This window comes from Ammospiza caudacuta, chromosome 1 (assembly GCF_027887145.1).
Source record: "Ammospiza caudacuta isolate bAmmCau1 chromosome 1, bAmmCau1.pri, whole genome shotgun sequence".
NCBI lineage: Eukaryota > Metazoa > Chordata > Aves > Passeriformes > Passerellidae > Ammospiza > Ammospiza caudacuta.
The window spans coordinates 131,362,419-131,388,286 of NC_080593.1; the positions used below are offsets into that span (position 1 = coordinate 131,362,419).

Sequence of the window (25,868 nt, forward strand, 5' to 3'; positions counted from 1 at the left end):
GGCTGGGAGCTGATAGCAGCTGTGTGTTAAAAAAGGTTATCATTTATACCCGAGTGTATCTGGTTTCCAGGAAAAAAAATCTAGTCTTTGTAGCATAGATCAGGTACCTAAGAAAATCTTAACCAAAAGCCCCAAAACAGCATCTCAGAATGCTCTTTTCATCCCCTATAACAAGCCAGTGCAGTTCATTTACAAGCCATCGCACAGTCATGCAGACGTTAAAAAAGATATTATTACAGTGATGAGATAAGCAAGTTATCTCAGCACCATCAAAATGGAGATCAGACACACACAATCCAGCAGTATGGAGTAGTACCCTTCAGTGGTATTACATAACACACATTACAAACAGACAGATGCAAAAAGTTTTGGCTCATCATCACAAACCCACCACTTATTACAGACCCCTGAAAAGTCATCTGAAAAGCAAAACAAGATCTCACTTTTTTGGGGTGCTACCCAAAAAATTTTTGTAACACAGATTTAATTCTTTCCTTGAATACAAACAAGTCAAACAGCACTTAAGAAATTTCTGTTTCCATATTGCTTCTTAATGTTTAACTTGCCTCCCTCTCCCTCTTCTTTCAGGAGAAATTATTTTTTCACACTTTCAGACATCCATACTTTTGACATGTCCACAACTGGGTGCCAGCATTGGGTGCTCTGATATCCTTTAAGATTTTCTTTTTTGAAATCCAGATCAGTTTCAAATCTAGCCTTCTATTTATTTTCAGTAGAATTTATTCAAATTCAAATATTTATTATTTTATGCAGTTCATTGGAGTCCAAAGAACATTTAGCAAAGTTAAAATGCAAATAAGGTTTAGATGAGAGTAATGAAAACAAAGATAACTCAAAAAGAATACAATTATCACTGAATTTAAAAAACACTGCATACTTTGACTACAATTTAAACAACAGCTTTAGAAATCTACTGATGGAAGACAATATAGACAAAATTTAGTTTTACAATGAACTTTAATATTTCAATCTCTTAAAACACAAATAAGAGTGTGCATTTACACACAAACAGTTTTACAGAACAAAGTTATCAGAAAGATTGTATAATGAAGTCACTATCTTCAGCAGACATCATCGAGCATCAAAAACTACCACTGGAATAATGCAGTTAAAGAAAAAATATGTTGTGATTGAAAAAAAGATGGGGAGAGGAAAAGAAACTGTCTAAATCTAATCACAACTTTCTACATAAAGTATTTCAAAAGTCATCTATAATAAGATGCTGAATAATATCAACAATTACCAGTATGTTACCCAGCAGACTATAGTAACTTAATCTAGAAAGAAAATGGAAAAAAAAAAAAAGACAAAGTGCCAGAAAACAAATCCAGGTGCCAAATAACACTGCAGAGATTGTTCTACAGTAGTTTGCTCTCCTGTATTGATTTTTGACCCTGAAGAATTGCTATGTGATTTTTTGAATCTTCCATTCTGTTTCCCTTACATTCCATTTCCCCTTGTCTCCCTTCACAGCTCTCCAAAGGCATTCAAGTGCACTTGTAAAAGGATACATCTTTTTGTCCTTTTCTTGTACATTATTCTGTAGCCACATTCTCTGCACCTGATAGGATCTCTTGCCTTTATTTCATTTTCTGTATGACATTCTGATGTTATGGAGGAAGAAAAAGGAAGTGGGGGCAAAGAAGAACAGCACTGTTAATGCAAAGATAACTTTGAAAATTTGTGATAGTCAAATTCTTACTTGTGGCAAACAAACATAGCAAGTGCAATGAATCTGTATCAAGAGCTCAAAGGTAACAAGATAACATGAAAAAAAAGAAAAAGAAAAAAATAAAAAGCAAGCTTCACTTACATTAAGATAAAAGAGAATCTTGGTAAAAATCACCCAAATATTACTGCATAGAACACATTCCACACTTGATACTAGATCATCTACTACTGAAAATTTCAGTTCATCCCTCCAAAGCACAAAGACAAAAGACAAAATATTCCAGGGATTCCCGAAAATCAACAATTTTTAAGTTGTTGATTTGTCTATAGGTAAGAGAGAATTTGACTGCTGTACTTCAGGGAAAGCTGAATGCCCTTACAGCACTGTCAATAAAACATACAGAGATGGAGGAGCTCCACACAGCAACACAAGCTCCAGGGAATTACCTCCACAACACTGTGTATGTACCCCATACATGTGTCACCATCACTGCATAAAGCTTTAAACATCATACACTGCAACTATTTGTATCTATTCACCCTTCAGTGTAATGACTAAGCACCATTCATTGTTAAAGCACTAAATCTCCAGTAACAAGTAATAAAAAAATCAGTAATGTCTTTTCTTTACCTCCACAAATGTAAATCATTGGCTGCTGCTTTGGAGGCTGAACATCCTTCTGTGAATCCATGTTCTAAAACAAAAAATACACAACATGCACATTAGCTTGGGTGTGGGATTTTTGGTTTGTTTTTTGTTTCCAAGGCATATACAATCACTTTAATATCTCAAGCTAAAGGTAAGAGAACATGAAACCACTTCCTTAAAAGTAAATACAAACAAATTCCATTTATATTTGATGCACAGGGCATGGGTTAATTCAGGCTGAAAGAGACTTCAGAAAGTCATTTAGTTTGACTTCTTAAAAGCAAAGTAACATCAGGTTCCACAGAGCTTTACCACTCTGGTATAGAAAATATCTAAGGATGAGGACAACATGATGTTTTATATTAAACAGTATTTCAAATATTAAAGACCAATGAGTAATATTTTTTTTCCTCCTTCCTGCCAATGTTAAGAATTTCCTTGCTGGAAATATAAACTCCCACTACGTCACTCCATTTAGGAGAACTGGAAAGAATCCATTACACTCTACAGCTTTCAAGTATGGTACACCATAATCATAGTGGTATCTTAACTCACATGTGCTACAGTTTTTTTGTGTCAGCACGTTGCAGTAAGGTATTGCAGCCACCCACTACCACTGGAAAACAACAGACATCTAAAACACAGCTGAACTAAGGTGGATCACAGTTGTAGCTAAATAACCTGGGTAGTGCTTCCTGTGCAGTAAAATTATACTGCTGCTAAGGGCAGCAGTGAATTCAGTTCTGTGTTTTGCAGGGAGGTACCATAGTTTAGCTGGCCTTCACACACCCTGCAGCCCTAAGTGCCACCAAGCTGGCAGAGCCCACAGGCCCAGTGATGCAGCAACATGTGCTGGGGTGCAGCCAGAATCCATTGCAGAGACGTGGGGGTACCATGTGCAAGTCACCTCAGCAAAGCACAGAATGGGAAAGGCTGGAAGGGACACCAGTGGGTCACCTGGTCCGACCTCCCCACTTAAGCAGGATCATTCTAGAGCACATGGCACAGGAGTGCACCCAGATGGTTTCTGAGTATCTCCAGTGAGGGGGACTCTGCAACCTCTCTGAACAATCTGTTCAGTGAGCAGTCACTCGCACTGTAAAGAAGTTCTTGCTCCAATTCAGGTGGAATTTCTTATGCCTCAGTTTCTGCCTGCTGCCTATTGTCCTAGTGCTTGGCACCAACCAGAGGAGCCTGGCTTCATCTTCTTGGCACCCCTCGCTTCAGATATTTTTACATATCAATGAGGTCCTCTCTCCGAGCATCTTTCATGCGCCCGTAAAAGAGGCCAACCCGCTCCTTCACGTCTCGCAGAGGAGCGAAGGAGAAGGGCAGACAGCCCCCACAGGGAACGGGCCCCAGGCCCCCCATCCCGCCCCAATTCCAACCTCCGTCCCGCGGGTCTGGCACGCAGAAACGAAGCCCACGAGCCTGGTCCCGGCCCTTCCCTGCCCACCACGGCCGCACCAGCACCGCAAAGGGAGCACCCGGAGGAGCCGCCCGCCGCTCCCGCCGCTCCGCCGGCCTCGCCGCCTCCCCGGCGCACGCTGATGACGCGCGCGCGGCGCCCGCGGGGCGGGCTGTGCTTCACCCCGCCGCCAATGGTAATGAGGCTGAGAAAATAACAAATATTCCGTTCTGGGTGTTAGCCACCTGGGGGGAAAAAAAGGCACACAGATTATTTTAAGACAGAAGCTTCCATACGAATAGCAGCGTCAGTTGTCAATAAAGAAAGTAGGCAGCTGCATGGTTAGGTAAAATGAGCCCCAAGGTACCCGATGTTTTCATTCTTTTATTTAGCTGTACCCAACATATTCGGGATAGAGAACGCCCCGCGCCAGACCTGGTCATACAGCTGCGGAGTTTTAAACCACCGAGGTGTTCTACCTAAGGTCCCCTCTGTTTTCAGAAGCATTTTACCAAAAATTTCGTGGATAAACCCAGCATCTTGATATTTGGATGCCGTGGTCGGTATCATATGTACCCACATGAAGCCAGACTTACATACTACAAACATATATATTGCACATTTTAAGTGTCAGGTTCTGTGATGAAAGAAGTTCATGTGTCGGTATTTCCCGACGTACTAAACTAAAGCAGTGCGGGCAAGATTTGAAACGACACCGCTTGCTCTTTGTCACTGGCTCCACCTCGCTTGCGGCAGGAATTTTGAATCTTCGACTGACAGTTTGTATAATTAAGTATCTTTGCTGTATTTCTTTCCTCCCTCCCCCCCATGTTTAACGAATACTATGTTTTGTGAACATGCCAATTTAAACTACTAGATCGTTCTAAGGTTCCCTAGTTTGAGGAAAGATCTCTTTCTGTTTCTGAATATTGAATGAAAATTGCTTCCTAAGCATCCAAATTAGTACGGATGAGGTTTTATCAGTTGTAATTCATTGATGTTCTCCTACCAGCAAATGACCTTCATATAGGACTTGTAACTTCCCCAAAATGAACTCAGATAATAGAAAATAATTGTAGTTTTCCTAATTTTGTGTTTAAATTAAACGTAATAAAATCACAGAAATGGCTTCAGACTTGCTTCTTCACACTGCTCTTTAAGAATAAAGCTAAACATAACTTTTGGAATGTCAGAATGAAGCACGGGCAAGAAAAATGGTTTGTAAAAGGCAGAGGTATTGTTATAGCTCACTAGTTGCATACGCTCCTCTGCTACGGAGCCGCTGGTATGGGTGGGTACCAAGAGGTTTAAACAGAGGAGAAAAACAGCCTGAGCTCTCTCTTGGTAAACGCATGGTAAGAAATTAGCAAATCCTAGAAAAGCAAATAGCAACCCCCGCCCACCGCCCCCCCCCCCTCCGGTATTATTTCTCTAGGCTCGTTAGTATTTTAAAAATGCGTTTGTCAACCGACAAATTTAAAAGGACTTAATAAAAATATCTCCATGAAGAATTTAGTTAATCCTCTGAAAATAAAGTTTCCATTATTAATAAAGAAATAATGTAATTGTTTGATTATCGGCATCCTTTCAACGTTCACTTGGAAAAATAGGATGCTTTACCAGATCTTAAAGCTTCGGTTACTTCAGCCGTTTCCGATAAAATCCGCCCCTTTCTTACGAGAGGAGCGCTTTGGTAAGTCCCATTCCCATCTGCTGGTAAATTCTAGCCCTAAAGATGCTCCTTCGGATTTAGAGTAGCAGAGAGTGTTGAGACGGTGTGAGAGACTCCCACTGTACTGTAAAGTGAAATAATTCTTGGGGAATGGGTAGGCAAATGAGAGGAAAGGCTTGTATGTCGAGATGGGGAAGGCACAGGGGTACAGGTACTTTAGACAGGGGAAGGAAATGCAGCCGTAACCGAGCGCAGTGCGAGTGTTGCAGAATGTTTCACCTCGTTTCACTTGTTAGAAGTAGCGTTCTCAGGTTTTGGTTGGGTTTTTTTTTGTAATTGTTGTTTTTGTTTTGTTTGTTTTTTGTTTTGTTTCTTTTTGTTAAAACACACTTTGTAGTGTGACTTCTGTGTATTGCATAAAATGTCGCAATTACGACTTGTTAAATTTCTGGATATTTTTGATCCAGCTCGCATAAATCCATCCAGGTTTGAGTGACGGAGCCAGAGTTTGCAGCGGCTGTGTCCCACTAGTAAGCTTCCAGGTTTACTGAGAAGATATTTTATAAATAAGTACAAATATTTGAAAAACAATTTTATTCCTGCGAAACAGACGGTACCACAGAAAACACCCTCAGAAAAGTTTACTACCTTGAAGAAAGCTTTTAATGTTTTCTCTTTTTAAAAAGGAAGGGGGAGATAATCCAAGAACCTTTCGCTTTTTAGCCATAACTGTCACCTTGCAGTCAAATAAAGCGATATTCTTTCCCTAATAATGTCTGCTTCCGCCGGCTGAGTCGGGAACTTTTAACCCCTTATTTCCTCGGGCCCCTCTCAGGCTGCCTCACACCAGGAGGAGCGGAGTTGCCAAAGGGGAAGGCTGAGAAATTGCCAGACCCCACGAACAGAGGATACTTTACTAAAACCGGGAGTTTTCTTATTAAAACGTAGGTGTTGCATTTAGAGTCGGTTTTAGGTCTGACATTCCCCATCCCGCCGGTGTGAAGCCTCCCGTTATCCTTACCGAGCCCAGGAAAAACAGCCATCCATGTGGTCATTGTTTTGGCGGGTTGGTATTTGGGTTTATTTTAGTTTACAGAAAAACTAAAACCGCAGCAAAACTCAGCCGCCAGTTTCTGAATTACTACAAGATTTTTAACAAATTCAACGGGAGTAGCCCGTAGGCCGTTCACGACAGGACAAGGTGTGGAAAATGTGCTCTACACTGTAGCCAGGGAGAATGGTCCTTCGTGGAATCTCGGGCAAAAAGTATCATGGGGAGATCTGAGGAGAACCTACGCAGTGCTGGAGTCGGGGATCCTCCTCTCGACTGCTTTGAAGGTGATGTACTTGACAAATGCTCCGTGACTGTTTAGTCCTGGGCTGTCCGGTAAAAGGTGCTAATTAACTCAAATTAAATAGCGCCCTTATAACCCAAGCTTAAAGGCTGTGGTGCAGATAAGGATTATTCGCTGTGAATGCCTCAGGCACCCCTGAGCCACCCCTTAGAGCCGGCGCCCCTGCGCCTCCGCCCCCCACTCCCCTCCATCGTAGGGAGCGGAGTGGGCTCTGGCAGAGGCGGGAAAACCTCACCCTCACTGGGAGCCTCTGGGGAAGCACAGCAGGGGCGGGAGCGATTCAGGGGCGCTTTAACAGTGGGCTGGGTGCGGCGGGGGCCGTGGGGCTGAAGTGTAAAGCGTGAGGAGCGGGGCAAGCCTCGCCGCTGTTCCCTCACGTCCCCGCGGGGCGGGCTGGGCACTCCCGGTCTCCTCAGGCTCCCGGCCGGGCCAGCGCGGAGGGGGCGGGGAGGCAGCGGTTGGTCAGGGCGGGTAGTTCAAAGCCGAGCGAGGGAAAGCGGCGGCGGCCGCACGCGAGGGGCCGGTGTGGGTGGGGAGAGCGAAGCGGCTCCTCGCCAAGGGCAACGGGCCTGGGGCCGGGCGGCGAGAGCTGCTGAAGTTCCTCCAGCCCGCCTTTCCTCCTGCTCCTCGCTTTCAGCCCTGCTCGGGGTGCCCCGCCGGCGCCTCAGCTGCTCCCGGTGGGAGGGCGGCCTCCAGGCTCCGCTCTGTGCCCACCGGTTTGCCAGGCGAGAAAGCGAAGCCGTTGCTTTGCTCGTGTCCGGCATCCCAGGGGACCGAGAGACCCTCGGGTGCTGGTCCTCAGCTGCGTCTCTATTATCGCCATCGCTGGGTAATTAGGCTTTGCAGTTAACACATGTATTTGTGGAGTGAAAACTCTCTTGGCTGGGTAATGTTTCTCTTGCACCTCTTTCTTTTCTCTCCACATACTTACTTTCTTACTTCAGGTTATCACTAGGGGTAAGCAATACTTTGAATACACCGCATTTGCTCTGGAAGATCTTGATTTGCTTCACAAATTAGGGTAAGTGACCCACATCATGCAGACAGGATTTGGCTGTGTCATCTTCAAGATTATTACCTGGAAGGTATCAGTGACACTGGGGCCAAAGAGCGGAGTCTGTTTTACTGCAGATACCGTATCTGTTTAAATAACAGCAAACATATTTCTGTATCACCAAGACTTTGTCTTTATCTGTTTTGTTAGCAGTGGTAACAAAATTGTTCAATGCATAAGTATTCTGTGTGTATTACTGAGGAATATAAGTTGCTAGGAACAGGTGTAACTCCATCCTAGAATTTATGTCTACATTGGAGATACCATTTGTATTGTCTTCTAGTAACCAACATGTTCACCTCTTTAGGGTGCTTGGGAAGACTAAACTTGTTAGAAATTATTCGTTGTCCGAATCTGTGAATCCCGTACTAAATTTAGTTTGGGTCTCTGAATATGAATTATTTTGTCCAGTAAACTCCCAGAAAATTTGCAGTTTACTTGTAAATTGATTTGAGAATGGCGAAGTTAATAATAGATATGAGAAATGCACAGAGCACATAAATCTGTCCTTAGTAGATATTGATTTTGTTACTTCCTCTGTAATTGACTAGGTGTGACCCGCCTTTCCTTCCCTGCACATCTGTTTGATCACATCTAACACAAGGCAAATAAAACTTCCAGGAACTAGTTAGATCCCCAAATGAAAAAGGTGTGGTGTTATGGCTCAAATTTAGTAGATTAAATTCTCATAATAAAAAAAAGTGCTTATAAAAGGTAGTGTTATAAGAGATTTTTTTAGGTATCTCTTGTGAGTAGAAATAGACTCTTGTTCTATTATGAGAAATGTTTAGCACCTCTGAAAGGCTTTTCCTTTTGCATTTGTAAAATGAGATTTTGTATTAAATTAAAGCTTAATTTGTGCAGGTACTACAGTTTGGAAAAGAATCATATACAAGCTCGAGGTGTGTACTGGGATTTGTGTAAATCCCAGAATGGTTCAGGTTGTAAGGGATGTTAAAGATCATCCAGTTCTGAGCCCCTTCCATGGGGCTCAGGGCCTTCTTCTAGTAGATCAGGTTGTTCTGAGCCACATCCAGTGGGACCTTGAACACTACTAGTGATGGAGTGGCTTCTTTGGGCAACCTGTTCCAGTGTCTCATTGCCCTCATAGTGAAGAATTTCTTCCTAACATCCAACCTCACTTTCCTTATTTCAGTTTAAAGTCCTTACCTTACTGCCTTGTTTTATCACCAAATGCGCTTGTAAAAAGTCTCTGGCTTTCTCAATGGGCACCCACGGGGTACTGAAAGGCTACAGTTATTTTCTTTGAAGGATTCTCTTCTCCAGGCTGAGCAGCCCTCACTGTCTCAGACTCTTCAGGCAGAGGTGCTCCAGCCCTCTGATTATTTTCATGCTCTCCTTCTGGACTCACTCTAACACGTCCATGTCCTTCTTATTTTTGGGGGCCTCAGGGCTGAAGGCAATACTCCATGTGAGGTTTCAAAATTGTGGAGTAGGGCGTAAAGAAGTAAAAATAACTATAAAAATGTATGAATGAACGGAGAGGTATAGAAAAGAGGTGAAATGAAGCTTAATGGGCGGCCGTTGTTCACTCATTGTCAATTGGCAGTTTTATTTATATTCTCCTGCAATGTTTTCTAACAGATCCGAATCGATGTCGTGTCCTCACAGGCTCCCCCTGCCGGACGCTGGCCGCTGTACAGCATTATATTCGGCTTCTACTTGACTTACCAAAATTTCTTTAACTCTGCTATTCTGACCTCCCTTATAGCTGCAAAATCTTGCTTTGTGGTGATTTTGATGTTAATTGAAGCACAAGTTTGCTTCTTTTATACTGTAATGTTTTAATTTTTATTCTGTTCTTAATTCTCCCATAGAATGCCTGAGAATGAAACTGCAAGCATGAGGTTTTCCTGTTGTTTCTTCAGCATCCTGCCTGAAAATTAATTTTCTAAGCCTGGGAGCCTTTGGGCTTTTGTTAAATGTGTGATTAGTTCGACTGTATTTAAGGGAAATACTAATATTTTGAAAGGTAAGTGTGGATATGTGATTTTTTTTTTTGGTGGGATTGAGATTTTGAACAGCTGTCTCTAGCATTCAGTTTAAATCTCTATCAACATTTTTGGCAATAATATCTACTGACAACACTTGCTAATTAACTGTAGTTTTGCAAAATTCAGCATAAAGATGAAGATAATGCCCTCTTGTTATGACAGATTTTTTTTTATAGGTCTTTGTCTTCTTACAAAAAGAAGAGCTATGCTCATGTGGTCCTTTGCTAATGAATAATTGACTGAAGTATAGAAGTGTACTGCACAGAGATTTCATACCTTTAAAAATGTAGGAAAAAGTTCTTTTCTGGTTCATGACAAAGCCTTTTCAGCCTAGTTCCTAAAACCATGGAATCAGAGAATGTGTAAGATTGGAAGGGACCGCTGGAGATCATCTAGTCCAACTTTCCTGCTTGAGCAGGGTCCTTAGAGCACATTACTCAGGGTTGTGTCCAAACGGCTTTTGAATATCTCCAGAGAAGGAGACCCCATGAACTCTCTGGGTGGCCTCTTCCAGTGTTTTGTCAGCCTCACAGTAAAGAAATTTTTTCCTGTGTTCAGGTGAAACTTTCTATGCAGCAGTTTCTGCCATTGCCTCTTGTCCTATCATCTGGCAACACCAGGAGGAGCCTGGCTGCATCCTTTTGGTGCCCTCCCTTCAGATACTGATAGACATTGATAAGGTCCCTTCTCCAGGCTATACAGGCCCAGCCTTTCCTCATAACTCAGGTGTTCCAGTCCCCTAATCATCTCCATAGCTCTGCTGGACTCTCTTCAGTATTTGTTTGCCTTTCTTGAACTGGAAAGCTCTGAACTGGATGCAGCACTCCAGGTGAGGCCTCAAAAGGGCTGAGCAGAGGGTCAGGATCACATCCCTTAACCAGTTGGCAATGCTTTTCCTCATGCACCACAGGGTACCCTTGGCCTTCTTGGTCACCCTGCTGGCTCATGGACATTTTGTTCTCCACCAGGACCTTCCCTGCAGAGCTGCTTCCCAGCAGATCAGCCCCCATCCTGGACTGGTGGTCCCTGAGGTTCCTCACCAGGTGCAGGATCTGCATTCACCTCTTAGAGTTTCAGATGGTTCTCTGCCCATCTCTCCAGCCTGCCCAGGTCCTTCTGAAGGGCTGCACAGCTCTGTGGGGTATTGGCTGCTTCTCCCAGCTTTGTGCCATCAGTGAACTTGCTGAGGGAGGTGTCTGCCCCTTTCATCCAAGTCACAGATGATGAGTTGAACTATAGTGAGCCCAGGATCAACCATTGGGGGACACCAGTACTTACAGATCTTCTAAAACATGGAGAAGTGATGTAGATGAAACATTAAATGCTGTTTGGAGTTGGTCTGCAGCAGCAAAGAAGTAATCTCTAACTCACTAAACACTAAGAGCTTTGCCCTTGTGTCTCCTATTTGTGCTGTCACTTTTCATCGTGTAAAACAAGGAACAAGGTAAAAGCAGAGACAGAAAACAAATGGGAAAGAAAGGTGTTTATAGAAGTGAATGGGAGAAGGGAACAAAGCATGTCAGATTTCAGTTTGTTTTTGTCTTGGAATTATTTTCACATACCTGTCTTTGATAGAAGAGTTTTTCTCAGTTCTGTATGTGGATTTTGTTTAAGTCTGTTTGATTTCATACTGACATTAGCAAGATTGTGTATGTCTTAACATCGAGGTTTTATTCTGCTGTTTAACATCCTTTTCCTTTTGAACTTCTCTTGTTGCTGTCTTCTTACAGTAGAAAACAAAACAAAGCATTTTTTAAAAATATTACAATCATCCTAAAAAGTGCTTTCCATGTGGGTCAAAAAATGCTGATTAATGACCCAAGATCATCAAAGAATAGTTCTGCCTCCCTTCTCTCGAGCAGTTTGAGTTCCCATTGCCAGTATTTAGTGGCTTAGGGCTAGACTAAGAAAGGACTGTTGGGATATTAGCAATGGCTTAGTAGTCGGGCTTGAAGCCACCTTTAAAGATGGCTACTTCTGTTTTGAAAGTTCAGTTGCTAATTCTAGGCTTTATGTTCCAGAATATCAGTTCTAGAGGCAACATACTACAGTAAAAGGTGCTGATTCAAACTCTTGAGTCTTGCAACCCTGATGTGAATGACTTTGGTGTCTGTGGGAACAGCCCTCTCGCTGCATTAGTCATAACAGTTACTGTGCATAGAAAACAGTGACCCAATGCCACTACAGTTAGGGTGGAGAAACTCTGCAGTGTATGAGAGGCAAAAGTTAGCCTGTTTCCACACATCTTTTATTTAAGTGTGTGCACTAGCCACTTCTAACCTTTCTAGGAAAATATATAGTAGCTCTTAAATTCTATGTACCTGGTGAGTGTGTCTCTAGTCAGTCATTTTCTTTAAAATGTAAGCCTTCAGAACACTCAGTTTACCTGTAGTGATGACCAAAAGCAGAGAGCTTCTTTACAAAATAACACTTAAATGTTAAGGCAGATAAAAAAGCACTTTTCTCTTTGTAACTAGAGGTCGAATTCATTCCTCTGGGGACTCTAGGGAGATAAATAATAGGGAAACTTCTAGACTTGTAACTTCATGATTCCTCTTGTTTTACTTAAGGAGAAAATATCTTTTATCTAAACTCACCTATTACCAGAGCTTCTGCTCATTCTTGAGTACTGAACTATTAGTTGCTGGATGAACCAGTAACAGTGCTAATAAAAATCTTGGCTCTACTAGAATGCTGGGGAGTTTTGTTGCCAATTTCAGCAGCAATGAGCCTCTAATTGCTGTGTAGCTTACTTGAAGTGCATTTCCATAGATGAGAAATGCCAGGTCAGTTAGCTAACTGCATATATGTTTTATTTGCCTCACAGTACAATGTGCATTTTAATCACTCATTGTAACCATCTATTTTTTTGTTTATGTATAAGCACTGTTTCTACTGAGACTAACGACAACACTTTTGTTATGACTGTTATCTTGATAGACTTGCACAATGCTTTCTCTCTAATCTGAGGGGGTTTTGGTGACTGCTTTTATTGTTTGTTTCAGAAACAACAGTGGTATCTTTATTTACAAAGTCAAAGTGTCAAGCAGAAGATGTCAGACAGTCCTCTAGTGAGGTTCAATATTCTTAAAAGAAATAGATTAACACCTCCCAGGAGCAGCTTTAAATACTCCAATTTTAAAGACATGTGTCGCACTTCAGCATTTCTGGACAGCAGATGCAATGAGTCAGGAAAAGATCCTGAGGCAGACCGTGAAGAAGCACCCAGTGTAACAAGTGTATCGTTGCTACAGGGGCATTCTGAGCACGTCCATCCAAGTGCCTTCTTTTCCAGGTCACCACCGATTGAAAAAGAATTAAATTCTATCTCATTATCAGAAGAAAGAGAAACAAAGAGAAGTGCAGATTTTTTTGAAACTCCTAAATCAGGTAGAAAAGGTTCCTCACTACGCAGAAGGCTGCTTTTACCCAATACTGTTGAAGCTGGCACAACTGTAGGATGCTGTGAAAGACAACTTAGTTCTTCAGGAAGCATCAGGAAAAAAATATTCTCTTGTGTTTTGAGCTCTGAAGAAAAGCTTTCACAAACAGCTGCATATTCTCCAAAAGGTTACAAAACTCTGACAACTAGCACTTCAGAACCTGAGAATTCTAATCCTAATTCTCCAAAAAGGAGGCTTTCCTTTTCCCAACAAAGGACTTCTACACTAGAGGATTCCCAATGTAAGGACCCCTTATTGTTAGAATCAGAAGGTTTGTCTCCAATTCAGTGGAAGGATGTCACTGCTAGTAACACTAAGGAATTCAATGAAAATATTCTTATGAGTGTTAAAGATGGGGTGCTTAGGACTCCTGCTTACAGTAGGAGTAGCCTACCTGAGGCCAGTGAGGGCAAATACCTGACTTCTATCCCCAGCCCAGTAGAGAACTTGAACTTTGGACTATGTGATATAAACTCTTCCCCTGTTAAGGTAGCAAATTACGCAGATCTTTCAACACCAGAAGACAGTGGATATAATTCACTTCCTTTGGACAAATCAGGAGACTCATTGTCTGATTATGATGGATCTTTCCAAGAGCTCTTCCAAAAGCACAAAGAAGATTCTAGAACTTTAGACAGTAAAAGAAAGACAAGAAAACTTGAGCGAGTCAGAAGGTTATCCACTCTTCGGGAACTAGGCTCCCAGTCAGACACAGAAGATAATCATGGCAGTCCTACTTCAATGCATATGTTAACAAAAGAAAGAGACTTTGTCAGTGAAGATCATGAGTTAGTTCTAAAAGAACAGCCTAGTGGAGACCTGGTTGTAAGTCACGGGGATTTCTCAAGAACTCCAGCTCTGAAATTAATTCATGAAATTTGCTTGCAAAAACAAAGATTGCACCAAAAGCAAATCTCAGAGAATATTGATGGAACAGAAATATTTGCATTTGATCATGTTCTTCCTGGACTTATTGGCAAGAAAATGGGCCTTGAAAAATTAGATATTTTAACAGAATTGAAAGCTAGAAATTTAAGACATGTTCTTGCTATAGTTTTAGATGCTTCGACAGTAGAAAGTCTATGCAGGTAAGTAATATTGCTTCACAGACACAAAAAAAGGGAAAAAGGGATGCTTGGCAAATGAATGAGAATAACTTGTGGAATACTGGGTGTTGTTGTCAACAATATTTGTTTTTTTCTGAAAAAAAGAGACATTTTCTCACTGTTAATTAAGTAGGTCTTTCTGTGTAGATCTAAAAAATAGGGGCATTAAAAAGCTGAAAAAACATGAAAAATTAATAAACTCAAAACTAAATCACAATACTTGTAAATTTTAAAATATATAAAAATTACTTTAAGTCTAGAAAGTAATTAATCCTCATTACAAGTTCCCAATAGTGCATAGCACTCAAAACACATTTTCTTGAATTTTTCTTGTGTATTTTATTTCCTCAGTTATTTCTAAGCACGAAGATGATCAAAGAATTTTGATTCATGAGAAATCTTCTTGATTAATTTCTAATCAATAGCAACTGTTACATTTCACACAATGCTCTTGATCCCTTTGTTGTAACAAAGGGAATTGGTGAATAGATGAAAGTCTAAGGGCACAGATGTTTTCAGAACTCTAAACACAAGTGTGACTAGGAACAATTTTGGTAAGTGGCTTATATGGAGGAAGAAATTAATTTATTTTCTAAGTCATGGATGCTGTACTATTAGTGTTGCTGTTGTTCTTTAGACTCTTCTGTTATGCAGTGATATTTAGTGTATGAGACCTGTGTTGCATAACAAAATAAAGAACTAGTCCATAGCAGCAGTCTGTAAAATGACCAAGAGTTTATGAAACCATGCAAAAATCTTTACTAGGTAGTCTTGCTATTATGACTTCTGCACTACTTGAAAAAAATTGAAAGTGAATCAATTTTTTTATTTGTTCCAGCATTTGGAAAGTAAGCAAAAGCTGGCGTGAAATCATTGTACAAGACAGAAATGCAGATAAGAGGAGAAAACTGTACACAAAACAGCCGAAACAAGCAGCTCGGGTAAGATAGTTCTCAAAGGTGATTTTTTATTTTTTAACTATGAAAGAAGATAGAAAGATGAAACATCTTGTATAGCTACAGAAAAGTAACTGACAGAGACATTTCCAAAATGAGCAGGTGATGGATTCTAACATGAGAATGTAATGGCTCTTACTGCTTTTCAGCTGTCTGCAGTTTGAGTACTGATCTTTCAACCATGTAAGACTCTTATTTACTCCTCCTGACCTTTCTTGAGAATCCTGTAGGATCTCTTCCTTGACTAATTCTAGCTTTATATTTTAAACTCTGCTCATACCATTGTGCCATGCTGTTCCTCGTTGTCCATTTCACTCTAGTCTGCACTGCTGTAGGACCTGCTCTACTCTACCTCCTGATAATTTTCAGGACTGTGTCAGTGTCATGCTGTATTTGTGAACATCAAAGGATATGTAGAAGGTTTTTTAAGGGGCATCTAGAGAAATAAGCATATTAATAGCAGTATATATTTTCAGATCTTCCACATGATACATGCACACTTGCTTTTGAGACGTCCTAATTCACAACCATGAGCACCAGTAGAATGTGCTAAAAGGCTTTCTACCCTGCTCCTGTTACTTAGTTTTTGTTGATCTCTCTTGATCCCTTGCTAAATATAAACATTTAATGGTAAATACTTGTGAGATACATGTATATATATTTAGATTTATATAGTTTTGTTTTCTTATGTGTTGTTTCAGAGAGAAAAAACCCAAACAAGTAAAATCTAGCTGCAAATCCTAAATGAAATAAAATCCTAATTTTTTCCCTTTTCTTTTGTTAAATAATTATAAACTAACAGGAACATCTATTGAAGGCTGAAGATGCTGCTACAAGACTTAATATTCTCAATAGATCTGCTCTAAGGCTTGTTCAAGGTCAAGCCAGAACTCCTGTTTTACAGACACCACCTTCACACACTGAAATTACACCCAGGAGATGCAGTTCTGTTCCCCACTCAGCTAGCAGGCAGGAAGAATACATGAAAGTAGGTATCTAAGAAATGCTTCATTTTCAGTTTTTAGAACATTTTCATTTACTAGAATAAATAGCTGTTTTCTCTCTCTTCTTGGTACAGGTTGCTAAAACTCTGTTCACTGATGAAGCTCTAAAACCCTGTCCAAGATGTCAATATCCTGCTAAATATCAATTGGTAATGAAACTGGGACTATGTAGCAGAGAAGCATGTGCATTTGAGTTCTGTATTTTATGTCTGCAGGCATTCCATGGGTCAAAAGAATGTAATAGTTTATCTGCAAAACGGAAGAATAAAAAAGATGCTCCACCAGGAAGTGCCCAAAGCAAAAGAAATTTAAAAAGGCTCTAAATTTGTAAAGCATGTAACTTACATTTAATTCTTTTACCCCTTCCCCTAAATTCCTGATCTTGTTCCTATGCTTCCTAAAGGTATGCATTTTGAAAGCATCATCCCATTTGTTCTTGTTGACTTACCAAGGTAACCTCTCATGTATATATCTTAATTAACATAGTAGAATTTGTTTTTATAAAAAATGAACATTTAAAAATATTTTGTTTTGTTTTACCTGTTGTCTAGTAGGTAGAAACTAACATCTTAATTTTTAAATAAAGTGTCTTAAATGTAGTCGTTACTATTTAGCTTACATGACCTCATTGATGTTTAAAAATGTTATTCTTGTCTTAAAGACAAATTAAAGAAAATTATTTCTAAAAAAGTCTTTGAAATCAGATTTCATTCACTTTAAATTAAATGTTTTTAAAATGTCTCAAAGTGGGACTCTATGTACATTTGCAAAAATGCTCTCATTAATATGGATGGTAAAACGTCAAAACTTAATATATTAGTTGTCTGAATTTTTAATTGCAATAATTAATCTATTGTTCCCTTAGCCTCTGTAAATGAATTCAGTAGAACAGTAATTTATAAAGTAAACTGATGCTGTGTGGATATTCTGTTGTACTGAGTTTTACAAAGTTTTTGTCTTGAAAACTTTGGGTGGTACTGTATATGTTCACGTATCTGAAAATGCTGTGGCATCACCTTTGCTGTTGTGAACTTAGCTTTATGCCTAATCTGACTTGACTCCACCTCCTGGATACTAGGTCACCTTCACAGTTCTACTTAAGCAAAAGGATCATCTACAGCTGAAAATCACTCTTATCTCTAGATATTTATTTATTTACCTCAATTTCCTTTATTAGGAAATATCTTGCTCTTGAACTAAATATGCTGATCCCTTCTAGAAAACTAACTCAATCTGCCTCTTGGACCTCCAATAATTTTTGTGTGGTTTTGGTTTGTATCCTAGCAATTACAAACAGCTTGAAATACAGGTGACAGAAATGGACACAGTACTTCTATGAAAATATGATATCAATTAATTTCTACAATAATATTGTTCCACTTTTCCTTTCAAAAAGTTTGTCGCAAGCATCTTGCAGAACTCTTGTTGTCAGCTGGTGTTTATTCCTCACTCTCCCTCTGATGTTGTCTTTTGTGTTATATTTTTGAAGACTGTGTATTTGTAGGTAAGCCTTAACACTGTGATTTTTTAAAAAGTCAGATTAAAAAAAAACAATCCAAAAGGAGATTTTGCAAGTAAAACAAAAGCTTCATATTTGCCTCTTTTAATATTTATTCACACATCTCTTTATTTTTGGTGTCTAAAATGACACCTCTAAGATTTTTTTCTTATTTTTTCTTTATTTATTTTTACATAATCTGTGGATGTTTAAGCCAAATGGACCAGGATAACAACTTCAGGATGTTCTAGGAACCTCTCTTCTTAGTTTTCACCTCTAACTGTTGTGACCTCTAATTTGGTTAGTACTTTTACCATTCTTGATTTTTAGCATAGTAGTTTCTCATTGCATTTGGAAGGAGGAGAGACAACATGGTTAATAAAATGGTAAGGAAATGTTAACACTAACTCTATTAACCAAACGTTATCATTAAGGAAAAAGTCAACCCAATATATCTGCCAGAAGTTCATGTTTAATTAATGTAACTATCAACACTTTTGTTCCATACTTATATTTGTGTTTGCTGAGCCTTTGCCTTGTTCTTAGGTTAGACTGGTAGCAACTTGAAGAACTGCTCAGTCTGTTCTGAGGGAACAATTGAGGCAAAGGATTTGGGGGCAAGGTAGGGAATATAGAGGTATGTGCACATAGGTTTGGTTTAGAAAAAAGGGCATTCATTACAGAGGAGGAGATTGCAAGTGGGACAATGGTTAGATGACTGAATTTTTTTAATATTTGTATTTCTCTAATTGTTTAGAGCTTTAGGTGTTCAAGGTCTACTTAAAAGTTAATTCGGTTCGAAGAACCATTGAATTTATTCTTTATTCCTTTGGTGTATAGTAAGTAACTATACATTTTTTAGAAATGCTTAATATTTTCTATTAAAGGTCAAAATGAACAGCTTTCTAGATGGGAAGTTCTATTACACAAGAATCTGAATATATGTCGTTTATCTTTACAAAAATTTGGATTAGTTTTGTTTCTTGCTGTTGAGTTACCAAATAAAGTAGGGGATGGTAGTAAACACAATGCAGAACAAGTACTGCATGTCATAACACTTCAGACTGCTATTGTCATCACTGCATGTTACCTTTGCTAAATACCAATATCTCTAAAATGTCTCAATTAAAAAAAAAGCTTTAAAGGAGTTCTTGAAAATTATTGGAAAGTTATGACAGTCGGTGAGAGTATCTAGCTCGCCTTCTGCTGTGGAGTGTTGCAGCACAATCCAGGAATGCATGGGGTTCAATAGTTCTGAAAGTATTCCTGAAAAAAGTACCCTTGAGTGGGAAACCATACAGGAACTCAGTTCTCAGTTGAAAAATCAGTTATTACCAATTTTTTTTTCAAATGGAAAAGATATTAAATAAGTTTGTGAGTTTTTCCAAAGCTTATAGAGGATAGAGAGAGTAAATTGGTTCTGATACAGGCATTGTTTGTTTTTAAAGGTGGTATTTTTGATGTCTACAGCAGCTATTCAACAAGGAGAAGCTTGAAAGAAAAAAAAAATTAGGTCTTCTTTCACAATTTAAAATATTTTTCTCTTCTTTTGGTGTACTTAGAAGTTTCTTGGGGTTTTTTTTGTTCTAGATCTATCTCACAAAAATGTCTTCTTGACACATATCTTGCTCAGTGGGGTCTATCACAAGTGCAATCTGGCGATTACAAAAGTAATCTATGCTCTGCTGTCTGAGTGAAATGTGTTCTCTGTGGTCTTTGCTGCTTTATCAGAGGTGGGGGAAGTAAGAAGCCTGACTTCCCATTTCTGTGTAAATGTATTCTCTATGACAGTGATATTTTTTTTAAAACTTCTTTTAAAATAAAATCAGCTTTATTCCTTGACACAAGGGAGAAAGTAGTGATATTCTAAAGTTATTCTTTACCTACACATGAATAGAACACAAGGTATATGATAGCTATCTAATAGTCTAATAATTTGGGTGAAAGGAATCAAAGCATTTTAATTATAGGTTTGCTTTATTGACAGAAATTAAGTATTGGGGGCAGGAGAGTGGCAGTACAGAGTCCCTGCTAGTATGCTTTTTTCCTCTATACTGGATGTCTCAATTAGTCTCCATCACATATCACAAAGGTATGTAAGTCTGGATTTTGATGAAACAGCAAAAGAGAACCTAAGTTCTCCATAAAAGACAAACATACAAGACAAAACCAAACAATCCCCCCCAGCACACAAACACCACCCCTAAACCCTGAAAATGACCCCCCCACCCCACCTCTCTTCCAACAAAACAGAAAACTCAAACAGAAAACAGCTTACAAGTAGGGATTTGTGTTTCTTTCTCTACTGGTTGAATTAATTCTTGCAGACCTGAGGGCTAGCACAGAGAAGAAGAATGCAAAAGTACTCCTGGAGCAGAAATGACAATGATCAGAAGTATTCTTGATGCCTTGTGTAGGCTGACCTAGAACAGAGACTAGATGGAGTTAAAGAATAAAGTAGGTATTGATTAGGAGGCATCAACAGATCCACCTTGGGCAGCACAAGAGCCCAGCCAGGGCTACACCCAAAATGGTCACAAAATGGATGACTGGTCATGGGGTCTCACACTTTTATAAGTTCTGGTCCATTAGCATATTGGAGTTAACTGTCCAATTACAGCTTTAGCCCATGAAGTCTCATCCTTCTTGTTTTTCTCTCTTCAGTCCACTGTTGTTTATGCTCTTGGGCCTGAGATCTGGATCAGCTGTCCTTGGGTCCCCAGCTAGAGAAGGAATTGTTTTGTCTCCCTACTCTGTGAAGAGAGCTTGCTATGCCCTAATATGAAGCCCAGACCCACACACTAAAGCAGCATAGACTCTGAAAAACATAAAAGCTAAAATCTGAGACATCATTCTAAAATGTCCTACCCACAGTTATTCTCCAGCTCAAGATTTCTTGTTAAAACTGACAACAGATTGTTGGAAAGGGAGGAGTGAATTGTCTTTCCCTCTGGAACATGGGGATAATGTTCAAGATAATATTTGGGTTAGTATTGGGCTGCTGCAAATTTTATTTTTGCAATCCTCATTTCCCTTCAGACAGACATGATCTGTATAGTGGGAGGAGTGGCATTGCCTACAAATGCCCGGGGAATGAATTTAGTTTTTGACCATGATGGTTTGAGCCAGAGCTGTGGGTTTAAATTCCAAAATAGAATTATTGGAAGTAACCTTTTGCTGCTGACAGATGTTGCTGCAAGAATTTTACTTCATAAATCTTTTTTTTGGAGCAGCAACCATAAACCTCAAGTGGTTTGTGAGAAGGAAATTGAAATTACTTAAGTCTCTGATCATTCTTTCCTTGGTGACAAGTATGGAAGAGCTTAGGCAAAAAATGGTTATAAATCTTTGAATTGTTTATAGACTAGGGAATGTTAGAATGTTTTATCATTAACTAGCCAAAAATGATTAAAAAAAAATTTGGTCATTAAATTAAGTAACTCAACCATATGTCAGATCATTTTCCTATTCCATGTATTGGTTACTCTTTGAAACACCTTAGGCAATTAAGGCCATGCTGATTAATTTTAATACAAGAAGTAATTTATTTTATTTCTGTTTTTATAGGCACATGAAGAAATACAGCAGTGTCAGATTAGAAAGGGACTCTTGGAATCTAGCGCCAAGCTCTTATGTCAACTCATTAAGTTCTGTCTTAAAACTGGTTAGAATACTGTCCCATTACCATGTTGGTGACCTACTCCAGATTGCTCTACTAGTCACTTAACCTGTTGCCTTTGTTTTAGCACTGCTATTAAAATAGCTATTCTGTATATCTAATCCTTCCCTTAGACTTCTCCAATACTATGATTGTTCTTTCACTGACAAAAATCCTCAGAATTTACTCTCATCTCTTAAGACAATCCAACGTCAAATGTTGTGTCTAACAACTCTTCACTCCTCACTGTTTCTACTGGAATCTGTTCTTTGATTCAATTCAACCCGTATCCCAAGTGAAACCTCCTCAAGAACTAGAATAATATTATGGCTTTCTTTTCTCTACAAGAAGTACTTTGACTGAGGTATATTAAGATAAGCATTTCTTGTATAGGTCTTCTGCACAGTCATAGTCACTTGGCGTAGTATTCCCACAATCTTCTAACAAAATTTTGGAAAGATTGAAATTTTTTTCCATTAATTTCTACTGAACCTTAAATGTGTAATCTCATACTTTGTTCGTCTAAACTTCAGGCTTTTTTCTTTCTCTGCTTTAGTCTTGTAATGATTTAGTATTTGATGTGATTATATTATATTTTTACAGCTGCGATTTTTTTGCCTGTGCTGAATCTTAGGGGATTTTTTGATGCAAAATATCTAGCAGTTTCTGTTACCACTTGTCAGATGCCACAGCACAACCTGACTGCTTTTTGGGAATGATATGTTTAATTTTAGTTAAACAAAAACAAAGCTTGTTTTCACTTTCTTATTTTCTGAGCTCTGATTAGTTGGAATATCCATTTTAAAAAGACTTAACACATTTTTTTCTCTTTGACAAGCTTCTGGAGAGTGTTAGAACTTACCCAAACTTGTCAGAAGCCTAAATGCTAGTAATACTTTATTGAGCTGGGTGCTAATGGATGAACAGTAATGAAACCAGCCCTTCAGCTGAAAATATTGATGGCATGACATTTTCAATGATCTTACAAGCAGTGTCAAACACTCAAAGTTTCATGTAAAAGTAGACTTTTGACTTGAAGACTGGAGTTCAAGTGTTAAAAGTCCCTCTAATTTTCCCTGTGTTTTAACACTCATTCTGAAAGCAATTCTGCAAGAGTGCTTGTGTCTTAATTATGTAGGCCCATTTAATCTCTCTGTAGGCAAATGGGATGTGGAAACCATGCATGTATTTCAGCTGATGCTTTTCACTCTGGACTCATAGTGAAAAACCTATTTCCATAAACTACTTAAACTTAGATACTGTGTCATGACTAGAACCAGCTGAAGTGGTAGGAGGATAGTAACTGGGAAAACAGGGAGAGCTAGTTGGGAAGCAGTAGTGCCCTAGATAAATATAGTAATACTTGGTAAAAGTTTTTGGAGCTGCAAGGTTATTGCTGAGATACTCAGCAGTTGTGCAGCAGTCTTCCACTTCAGCAAAAATGTTAATTATCCTCCTAAAGTGCTGCAGGTGCCTAAATGGAGGACTTTTCTCTCATGTTCACTGAGCAGACACTAAAGTTAGGAACCATCATGGAACTTGTCCGTGAGGATGGATCATGGCAATGGTGGATTCAATTCTTATAGTAATACAAAGAGGAATATTACCATCATTAGAAACCAAGCAATCATATTTATTGCACATACAGTACAATTGATGCAAATTACCCTGTAAATTCAAAATTAACCTGTATCATAGGAGTGGATTGAATGTTTCTATTGATATTTTGCTTAAAGCAGAAAATGAATTATTTTAACAGCCAACTCATTATTTGGGTGTAATACAATATTTGAGGCCTGAAGAACACATCTCTTACAAGTGCTTTGCTCTGCCAGGACTCAGTACCACAGTACCCGGCCTATATTTAGACCACTGAGCTACAAAATGAAATTTTCCTCTGGTTTGAACACATCACATTTTGCTGGTGCACATTTTGGTAGATTTGCATGGCTGCCATCTCCAGAGCATCTAGAGTTTTGGCTTTTAAAAATTAGTTCTGCTTGTGTTGCAAACATTCTCTCCTCTTTTGGAAAGATAGGTACAAAAGCAGCTCTCTCATAAATGTTGCAATTTTAGTCCTCATTTTCCTTTATGCTTTTGCCCTGTGTACTCTGTTGTGATGTACAAAACGTATTAATGGGATGCAGTTACCTTTCAGCATTTCTGCTAAAAGTGTTTCTGTTAAGAACATGTTCAAGACTCTGTATCCCAAATAGGTATAATGTAAGAAAGTACAATGAGTCCCATTTTCTGCTCCAAACAGAAATGCTCACTGGGACACTGTATAAGTTCCTATTCTGGACTTTTTTCCTTCGTTTAAATAATTTTCATAAAGTTGTCCAGGGAGAATGTCATACAACACAGAATGGATACCAATAAAACAAACTAATTCGTGAAATGCTTTGCTCAATTAACTTACTTAAATGTGAAACTATCCTAATGTTGAACTGCTTTCCTCCCTGAAAATGGCCCTTAATTTCAAATGCTGATAATAACATACCACAAGGGGGCACCAAAGGTTTTCCTTACACAACAGAACACTAATTTTCCTTCCCTCTTTAACCCATACACATTAACTCAACGTTACAAATGCAAAATATTTTGAATGGCTTAAAGCAGTGCTGGCCATAATTCCTGCCCCCAGGAGCTGCGTGCCAAGACCCTACAAGAGGAGTGGGCATCCTGGGAAGCAATTCCCAGTTATTACTTCTCCAGGGCCTCCTCTACAAGGTAAAGATGTGCTGGGCCCACAGCCAGCTACTACAGAAACCAAGCAAGATCGTGGAATTACAGACTGGCCTGAATACAGCAAGATCATGGAATTATAATGCCTCCTGGCTCAGGTCCTCTTGCAGCCACAGGCTTGGATTATCCAGTGGTGTCCATGCCAGTCCAGAGTAGAAAACGTAACTCTTTTATGCAAGTGTTGCAGTTGAAACATTTGAGAATTCATAGTTTCAGAAGGTACAAGCTCTGGACTTTCTTCCCTAAGTACAGAAAATATATTTGATAATAAAATCCAATATGGTTTTATGAAGTATGATTAAAAGTGCCTCCTCTATCATGATTTTTAAATGACCACGAAAAACATTGAATGCATTTCATTCATACTTAATTGATGTTCTTAAGGCTTTAGTAAACAAGAAAGGGAATACATTAACTTTTTTACACTCAAATTGGAAAAGTCTAAATATTCCCATGTAACATATTTGAAACAATGTCAGAACGATAGCATTTTTATTTTATTTTATTTTTAGTCTGTTGAATGAAGACTGGGTGAAAATTTGGTAACTTAAAGCATTCTTTATTTTTCAACTAGGTACTCCTGGAGTCTAAAAGAGCAATAGGCACTTAGGAAAGCAAAAAATCAAAAACCTACAAAATAAGATGGGTGTAATTTTTGGATGCTTTTCTGAAACATTATTGAAATCTTAAGGAACACTTATAGTTATGGATTCTCATACAATTCTCAGAACCTGTTGAGTAGACACTGCTGTGTTCTTGAAGTGGAGGAACATGAAATATTTTTCTTTTTTTCCTCCTAATTCATTTTTTCTGCTTGATCAGTCTCCCAATCTATTTCTTTATAGACCTCTACAGCAGCCACAGCAATGTAACAAAAATATGGGAACTGGTGGTCAGTGAGATGTTTTATCTCAAACAGCACTGCTGCTATCCAGATTTAATACATCAGTAATATTTCACTTGGTTAACTCAGCTGGGGAATCCTGGGTTTGGGGGCTGCTCTTTACACCTGCTTCATAGCAAGACAGGGAAGACATGCATGCATCTAGTGTTTCTTGTTGGTATTTGACACCTAGGAGTGTCAGGAGATGATCTGCTAAAGGATGTTTGACATTATTTGGCTATGCTATTGCTACCTGCTAGAGCTTCTCCATTATGCCTCTTGCATTGGACCTTTGGTGGACTGGAACACCTCTTAAGCCATGATAAAGAAACTCACCTGCCATAAACCAAGCTGTGAGTAACCCCAGAAAAAAAAAGTCATGAAATCTACTTGTGCAACTAGAAGTAGGAAGTGGTTGTACATCTGAAAAGCTTAAGTTAGTGCAGCCAAAAAGTATTACAAACCATGACTCCAGTTTATCTACATGGAAAATAGATAATAGACAATAACAATACAATCTTTTGTACACAGTGCCAAAATTTGGATACATCCCATGACAGTGAAATCTCTGTGAGAAATAACTGTGACAGTTTCTTCTGATCTGTATTATGTTTCAGCAGAAAGATATGCTACATTAACTGTAGCAGGGCTGCTAGCAAAAAATTCTTTCTGCCTTGCTGTCACTTATGCACCATGTCGATGTTTCTATCTTGTACGTGGTTTCATAGCT

The 25,868-nt window shown here is 39.1% G+C and overlaps 2 protein-coding genes across 5 annotated transcripts; one reads left to right on the plus strand and one right to left on the minus strand.

The window, feature by feature from the left end:
- Positions 1-465: 465 nt before the first annotated feature.
- POLR2K (RNA polymerase II, I and III subunit K) lies at positions 466-4,965 on the minus strand. Its single transcript, XM_058817532.1, has 5 exons — positions 4,759-4,965; positions 3,730-3,994; positions 2,324-2,387; positions 1,533-1,625; positions 466-1,115 (listed from the first exon to the last, which is right to left on the minus strand). The coding sequence occupies exons 1-5, from the start codon at positions 4,773-4,775 to the stop codon at positions 1,093-1,095; spliced, it is 462 nt and encodes a 153-aa protein (XP_058673515.1). The 5' UTR covers positions 4,776-4,965; the 3' UTR covers positions 466-1,092.
- Positions 4,966-5,337: 372 nt separating this feature from the next.
- FBXO43 (F-box protein 43) lies at positions 5,338-16,928 on the plus strand. 4 transcript variants are annotated; one of them, XM_058816073.1, is made up of 7 exons: positions 6,573-6,759; positions 7,721-7,797; positions 9,669-9,823; positions 12,851-14,376; positions 15,233-15,335; positions 16,153-16,338; positions 16,429-16,928. In XM_058816073.1, exons 4-7 carry the CDS (start codon positions 12,899-12,901, stop codon positions 16,675-16,677), a joined length of 2,016 nt encoding a protein of 671 aa, XP_058672056.1. In that variant the 5' UTR covers positions 6,573-6,759; positions 7,721-7,797; positions 9,669-9,823; positions 12,851-12,898; the 3' UTR covers positions 16,678-16,928. The 4 variants fall into 4 exon arrangements, with proteins under 4 accessions (XP_058672072.1, XP_058672056.1, XP_058672048.1 ...); XM_058816089.1 differs by lacking the exons at positions 6,573-6,759; positions 7,721-7,797 and adding an exon at positions 5,338-5,442; XM_058816065.1 differs by lacking the exons at positions 6,573-6,759; positions 7,721-7,797 and adding an exon at positions 7,397-7,605.
- The last annotated feature ends 8,940 nt before the right edge of the window (positions 16,929-25,868 follow it).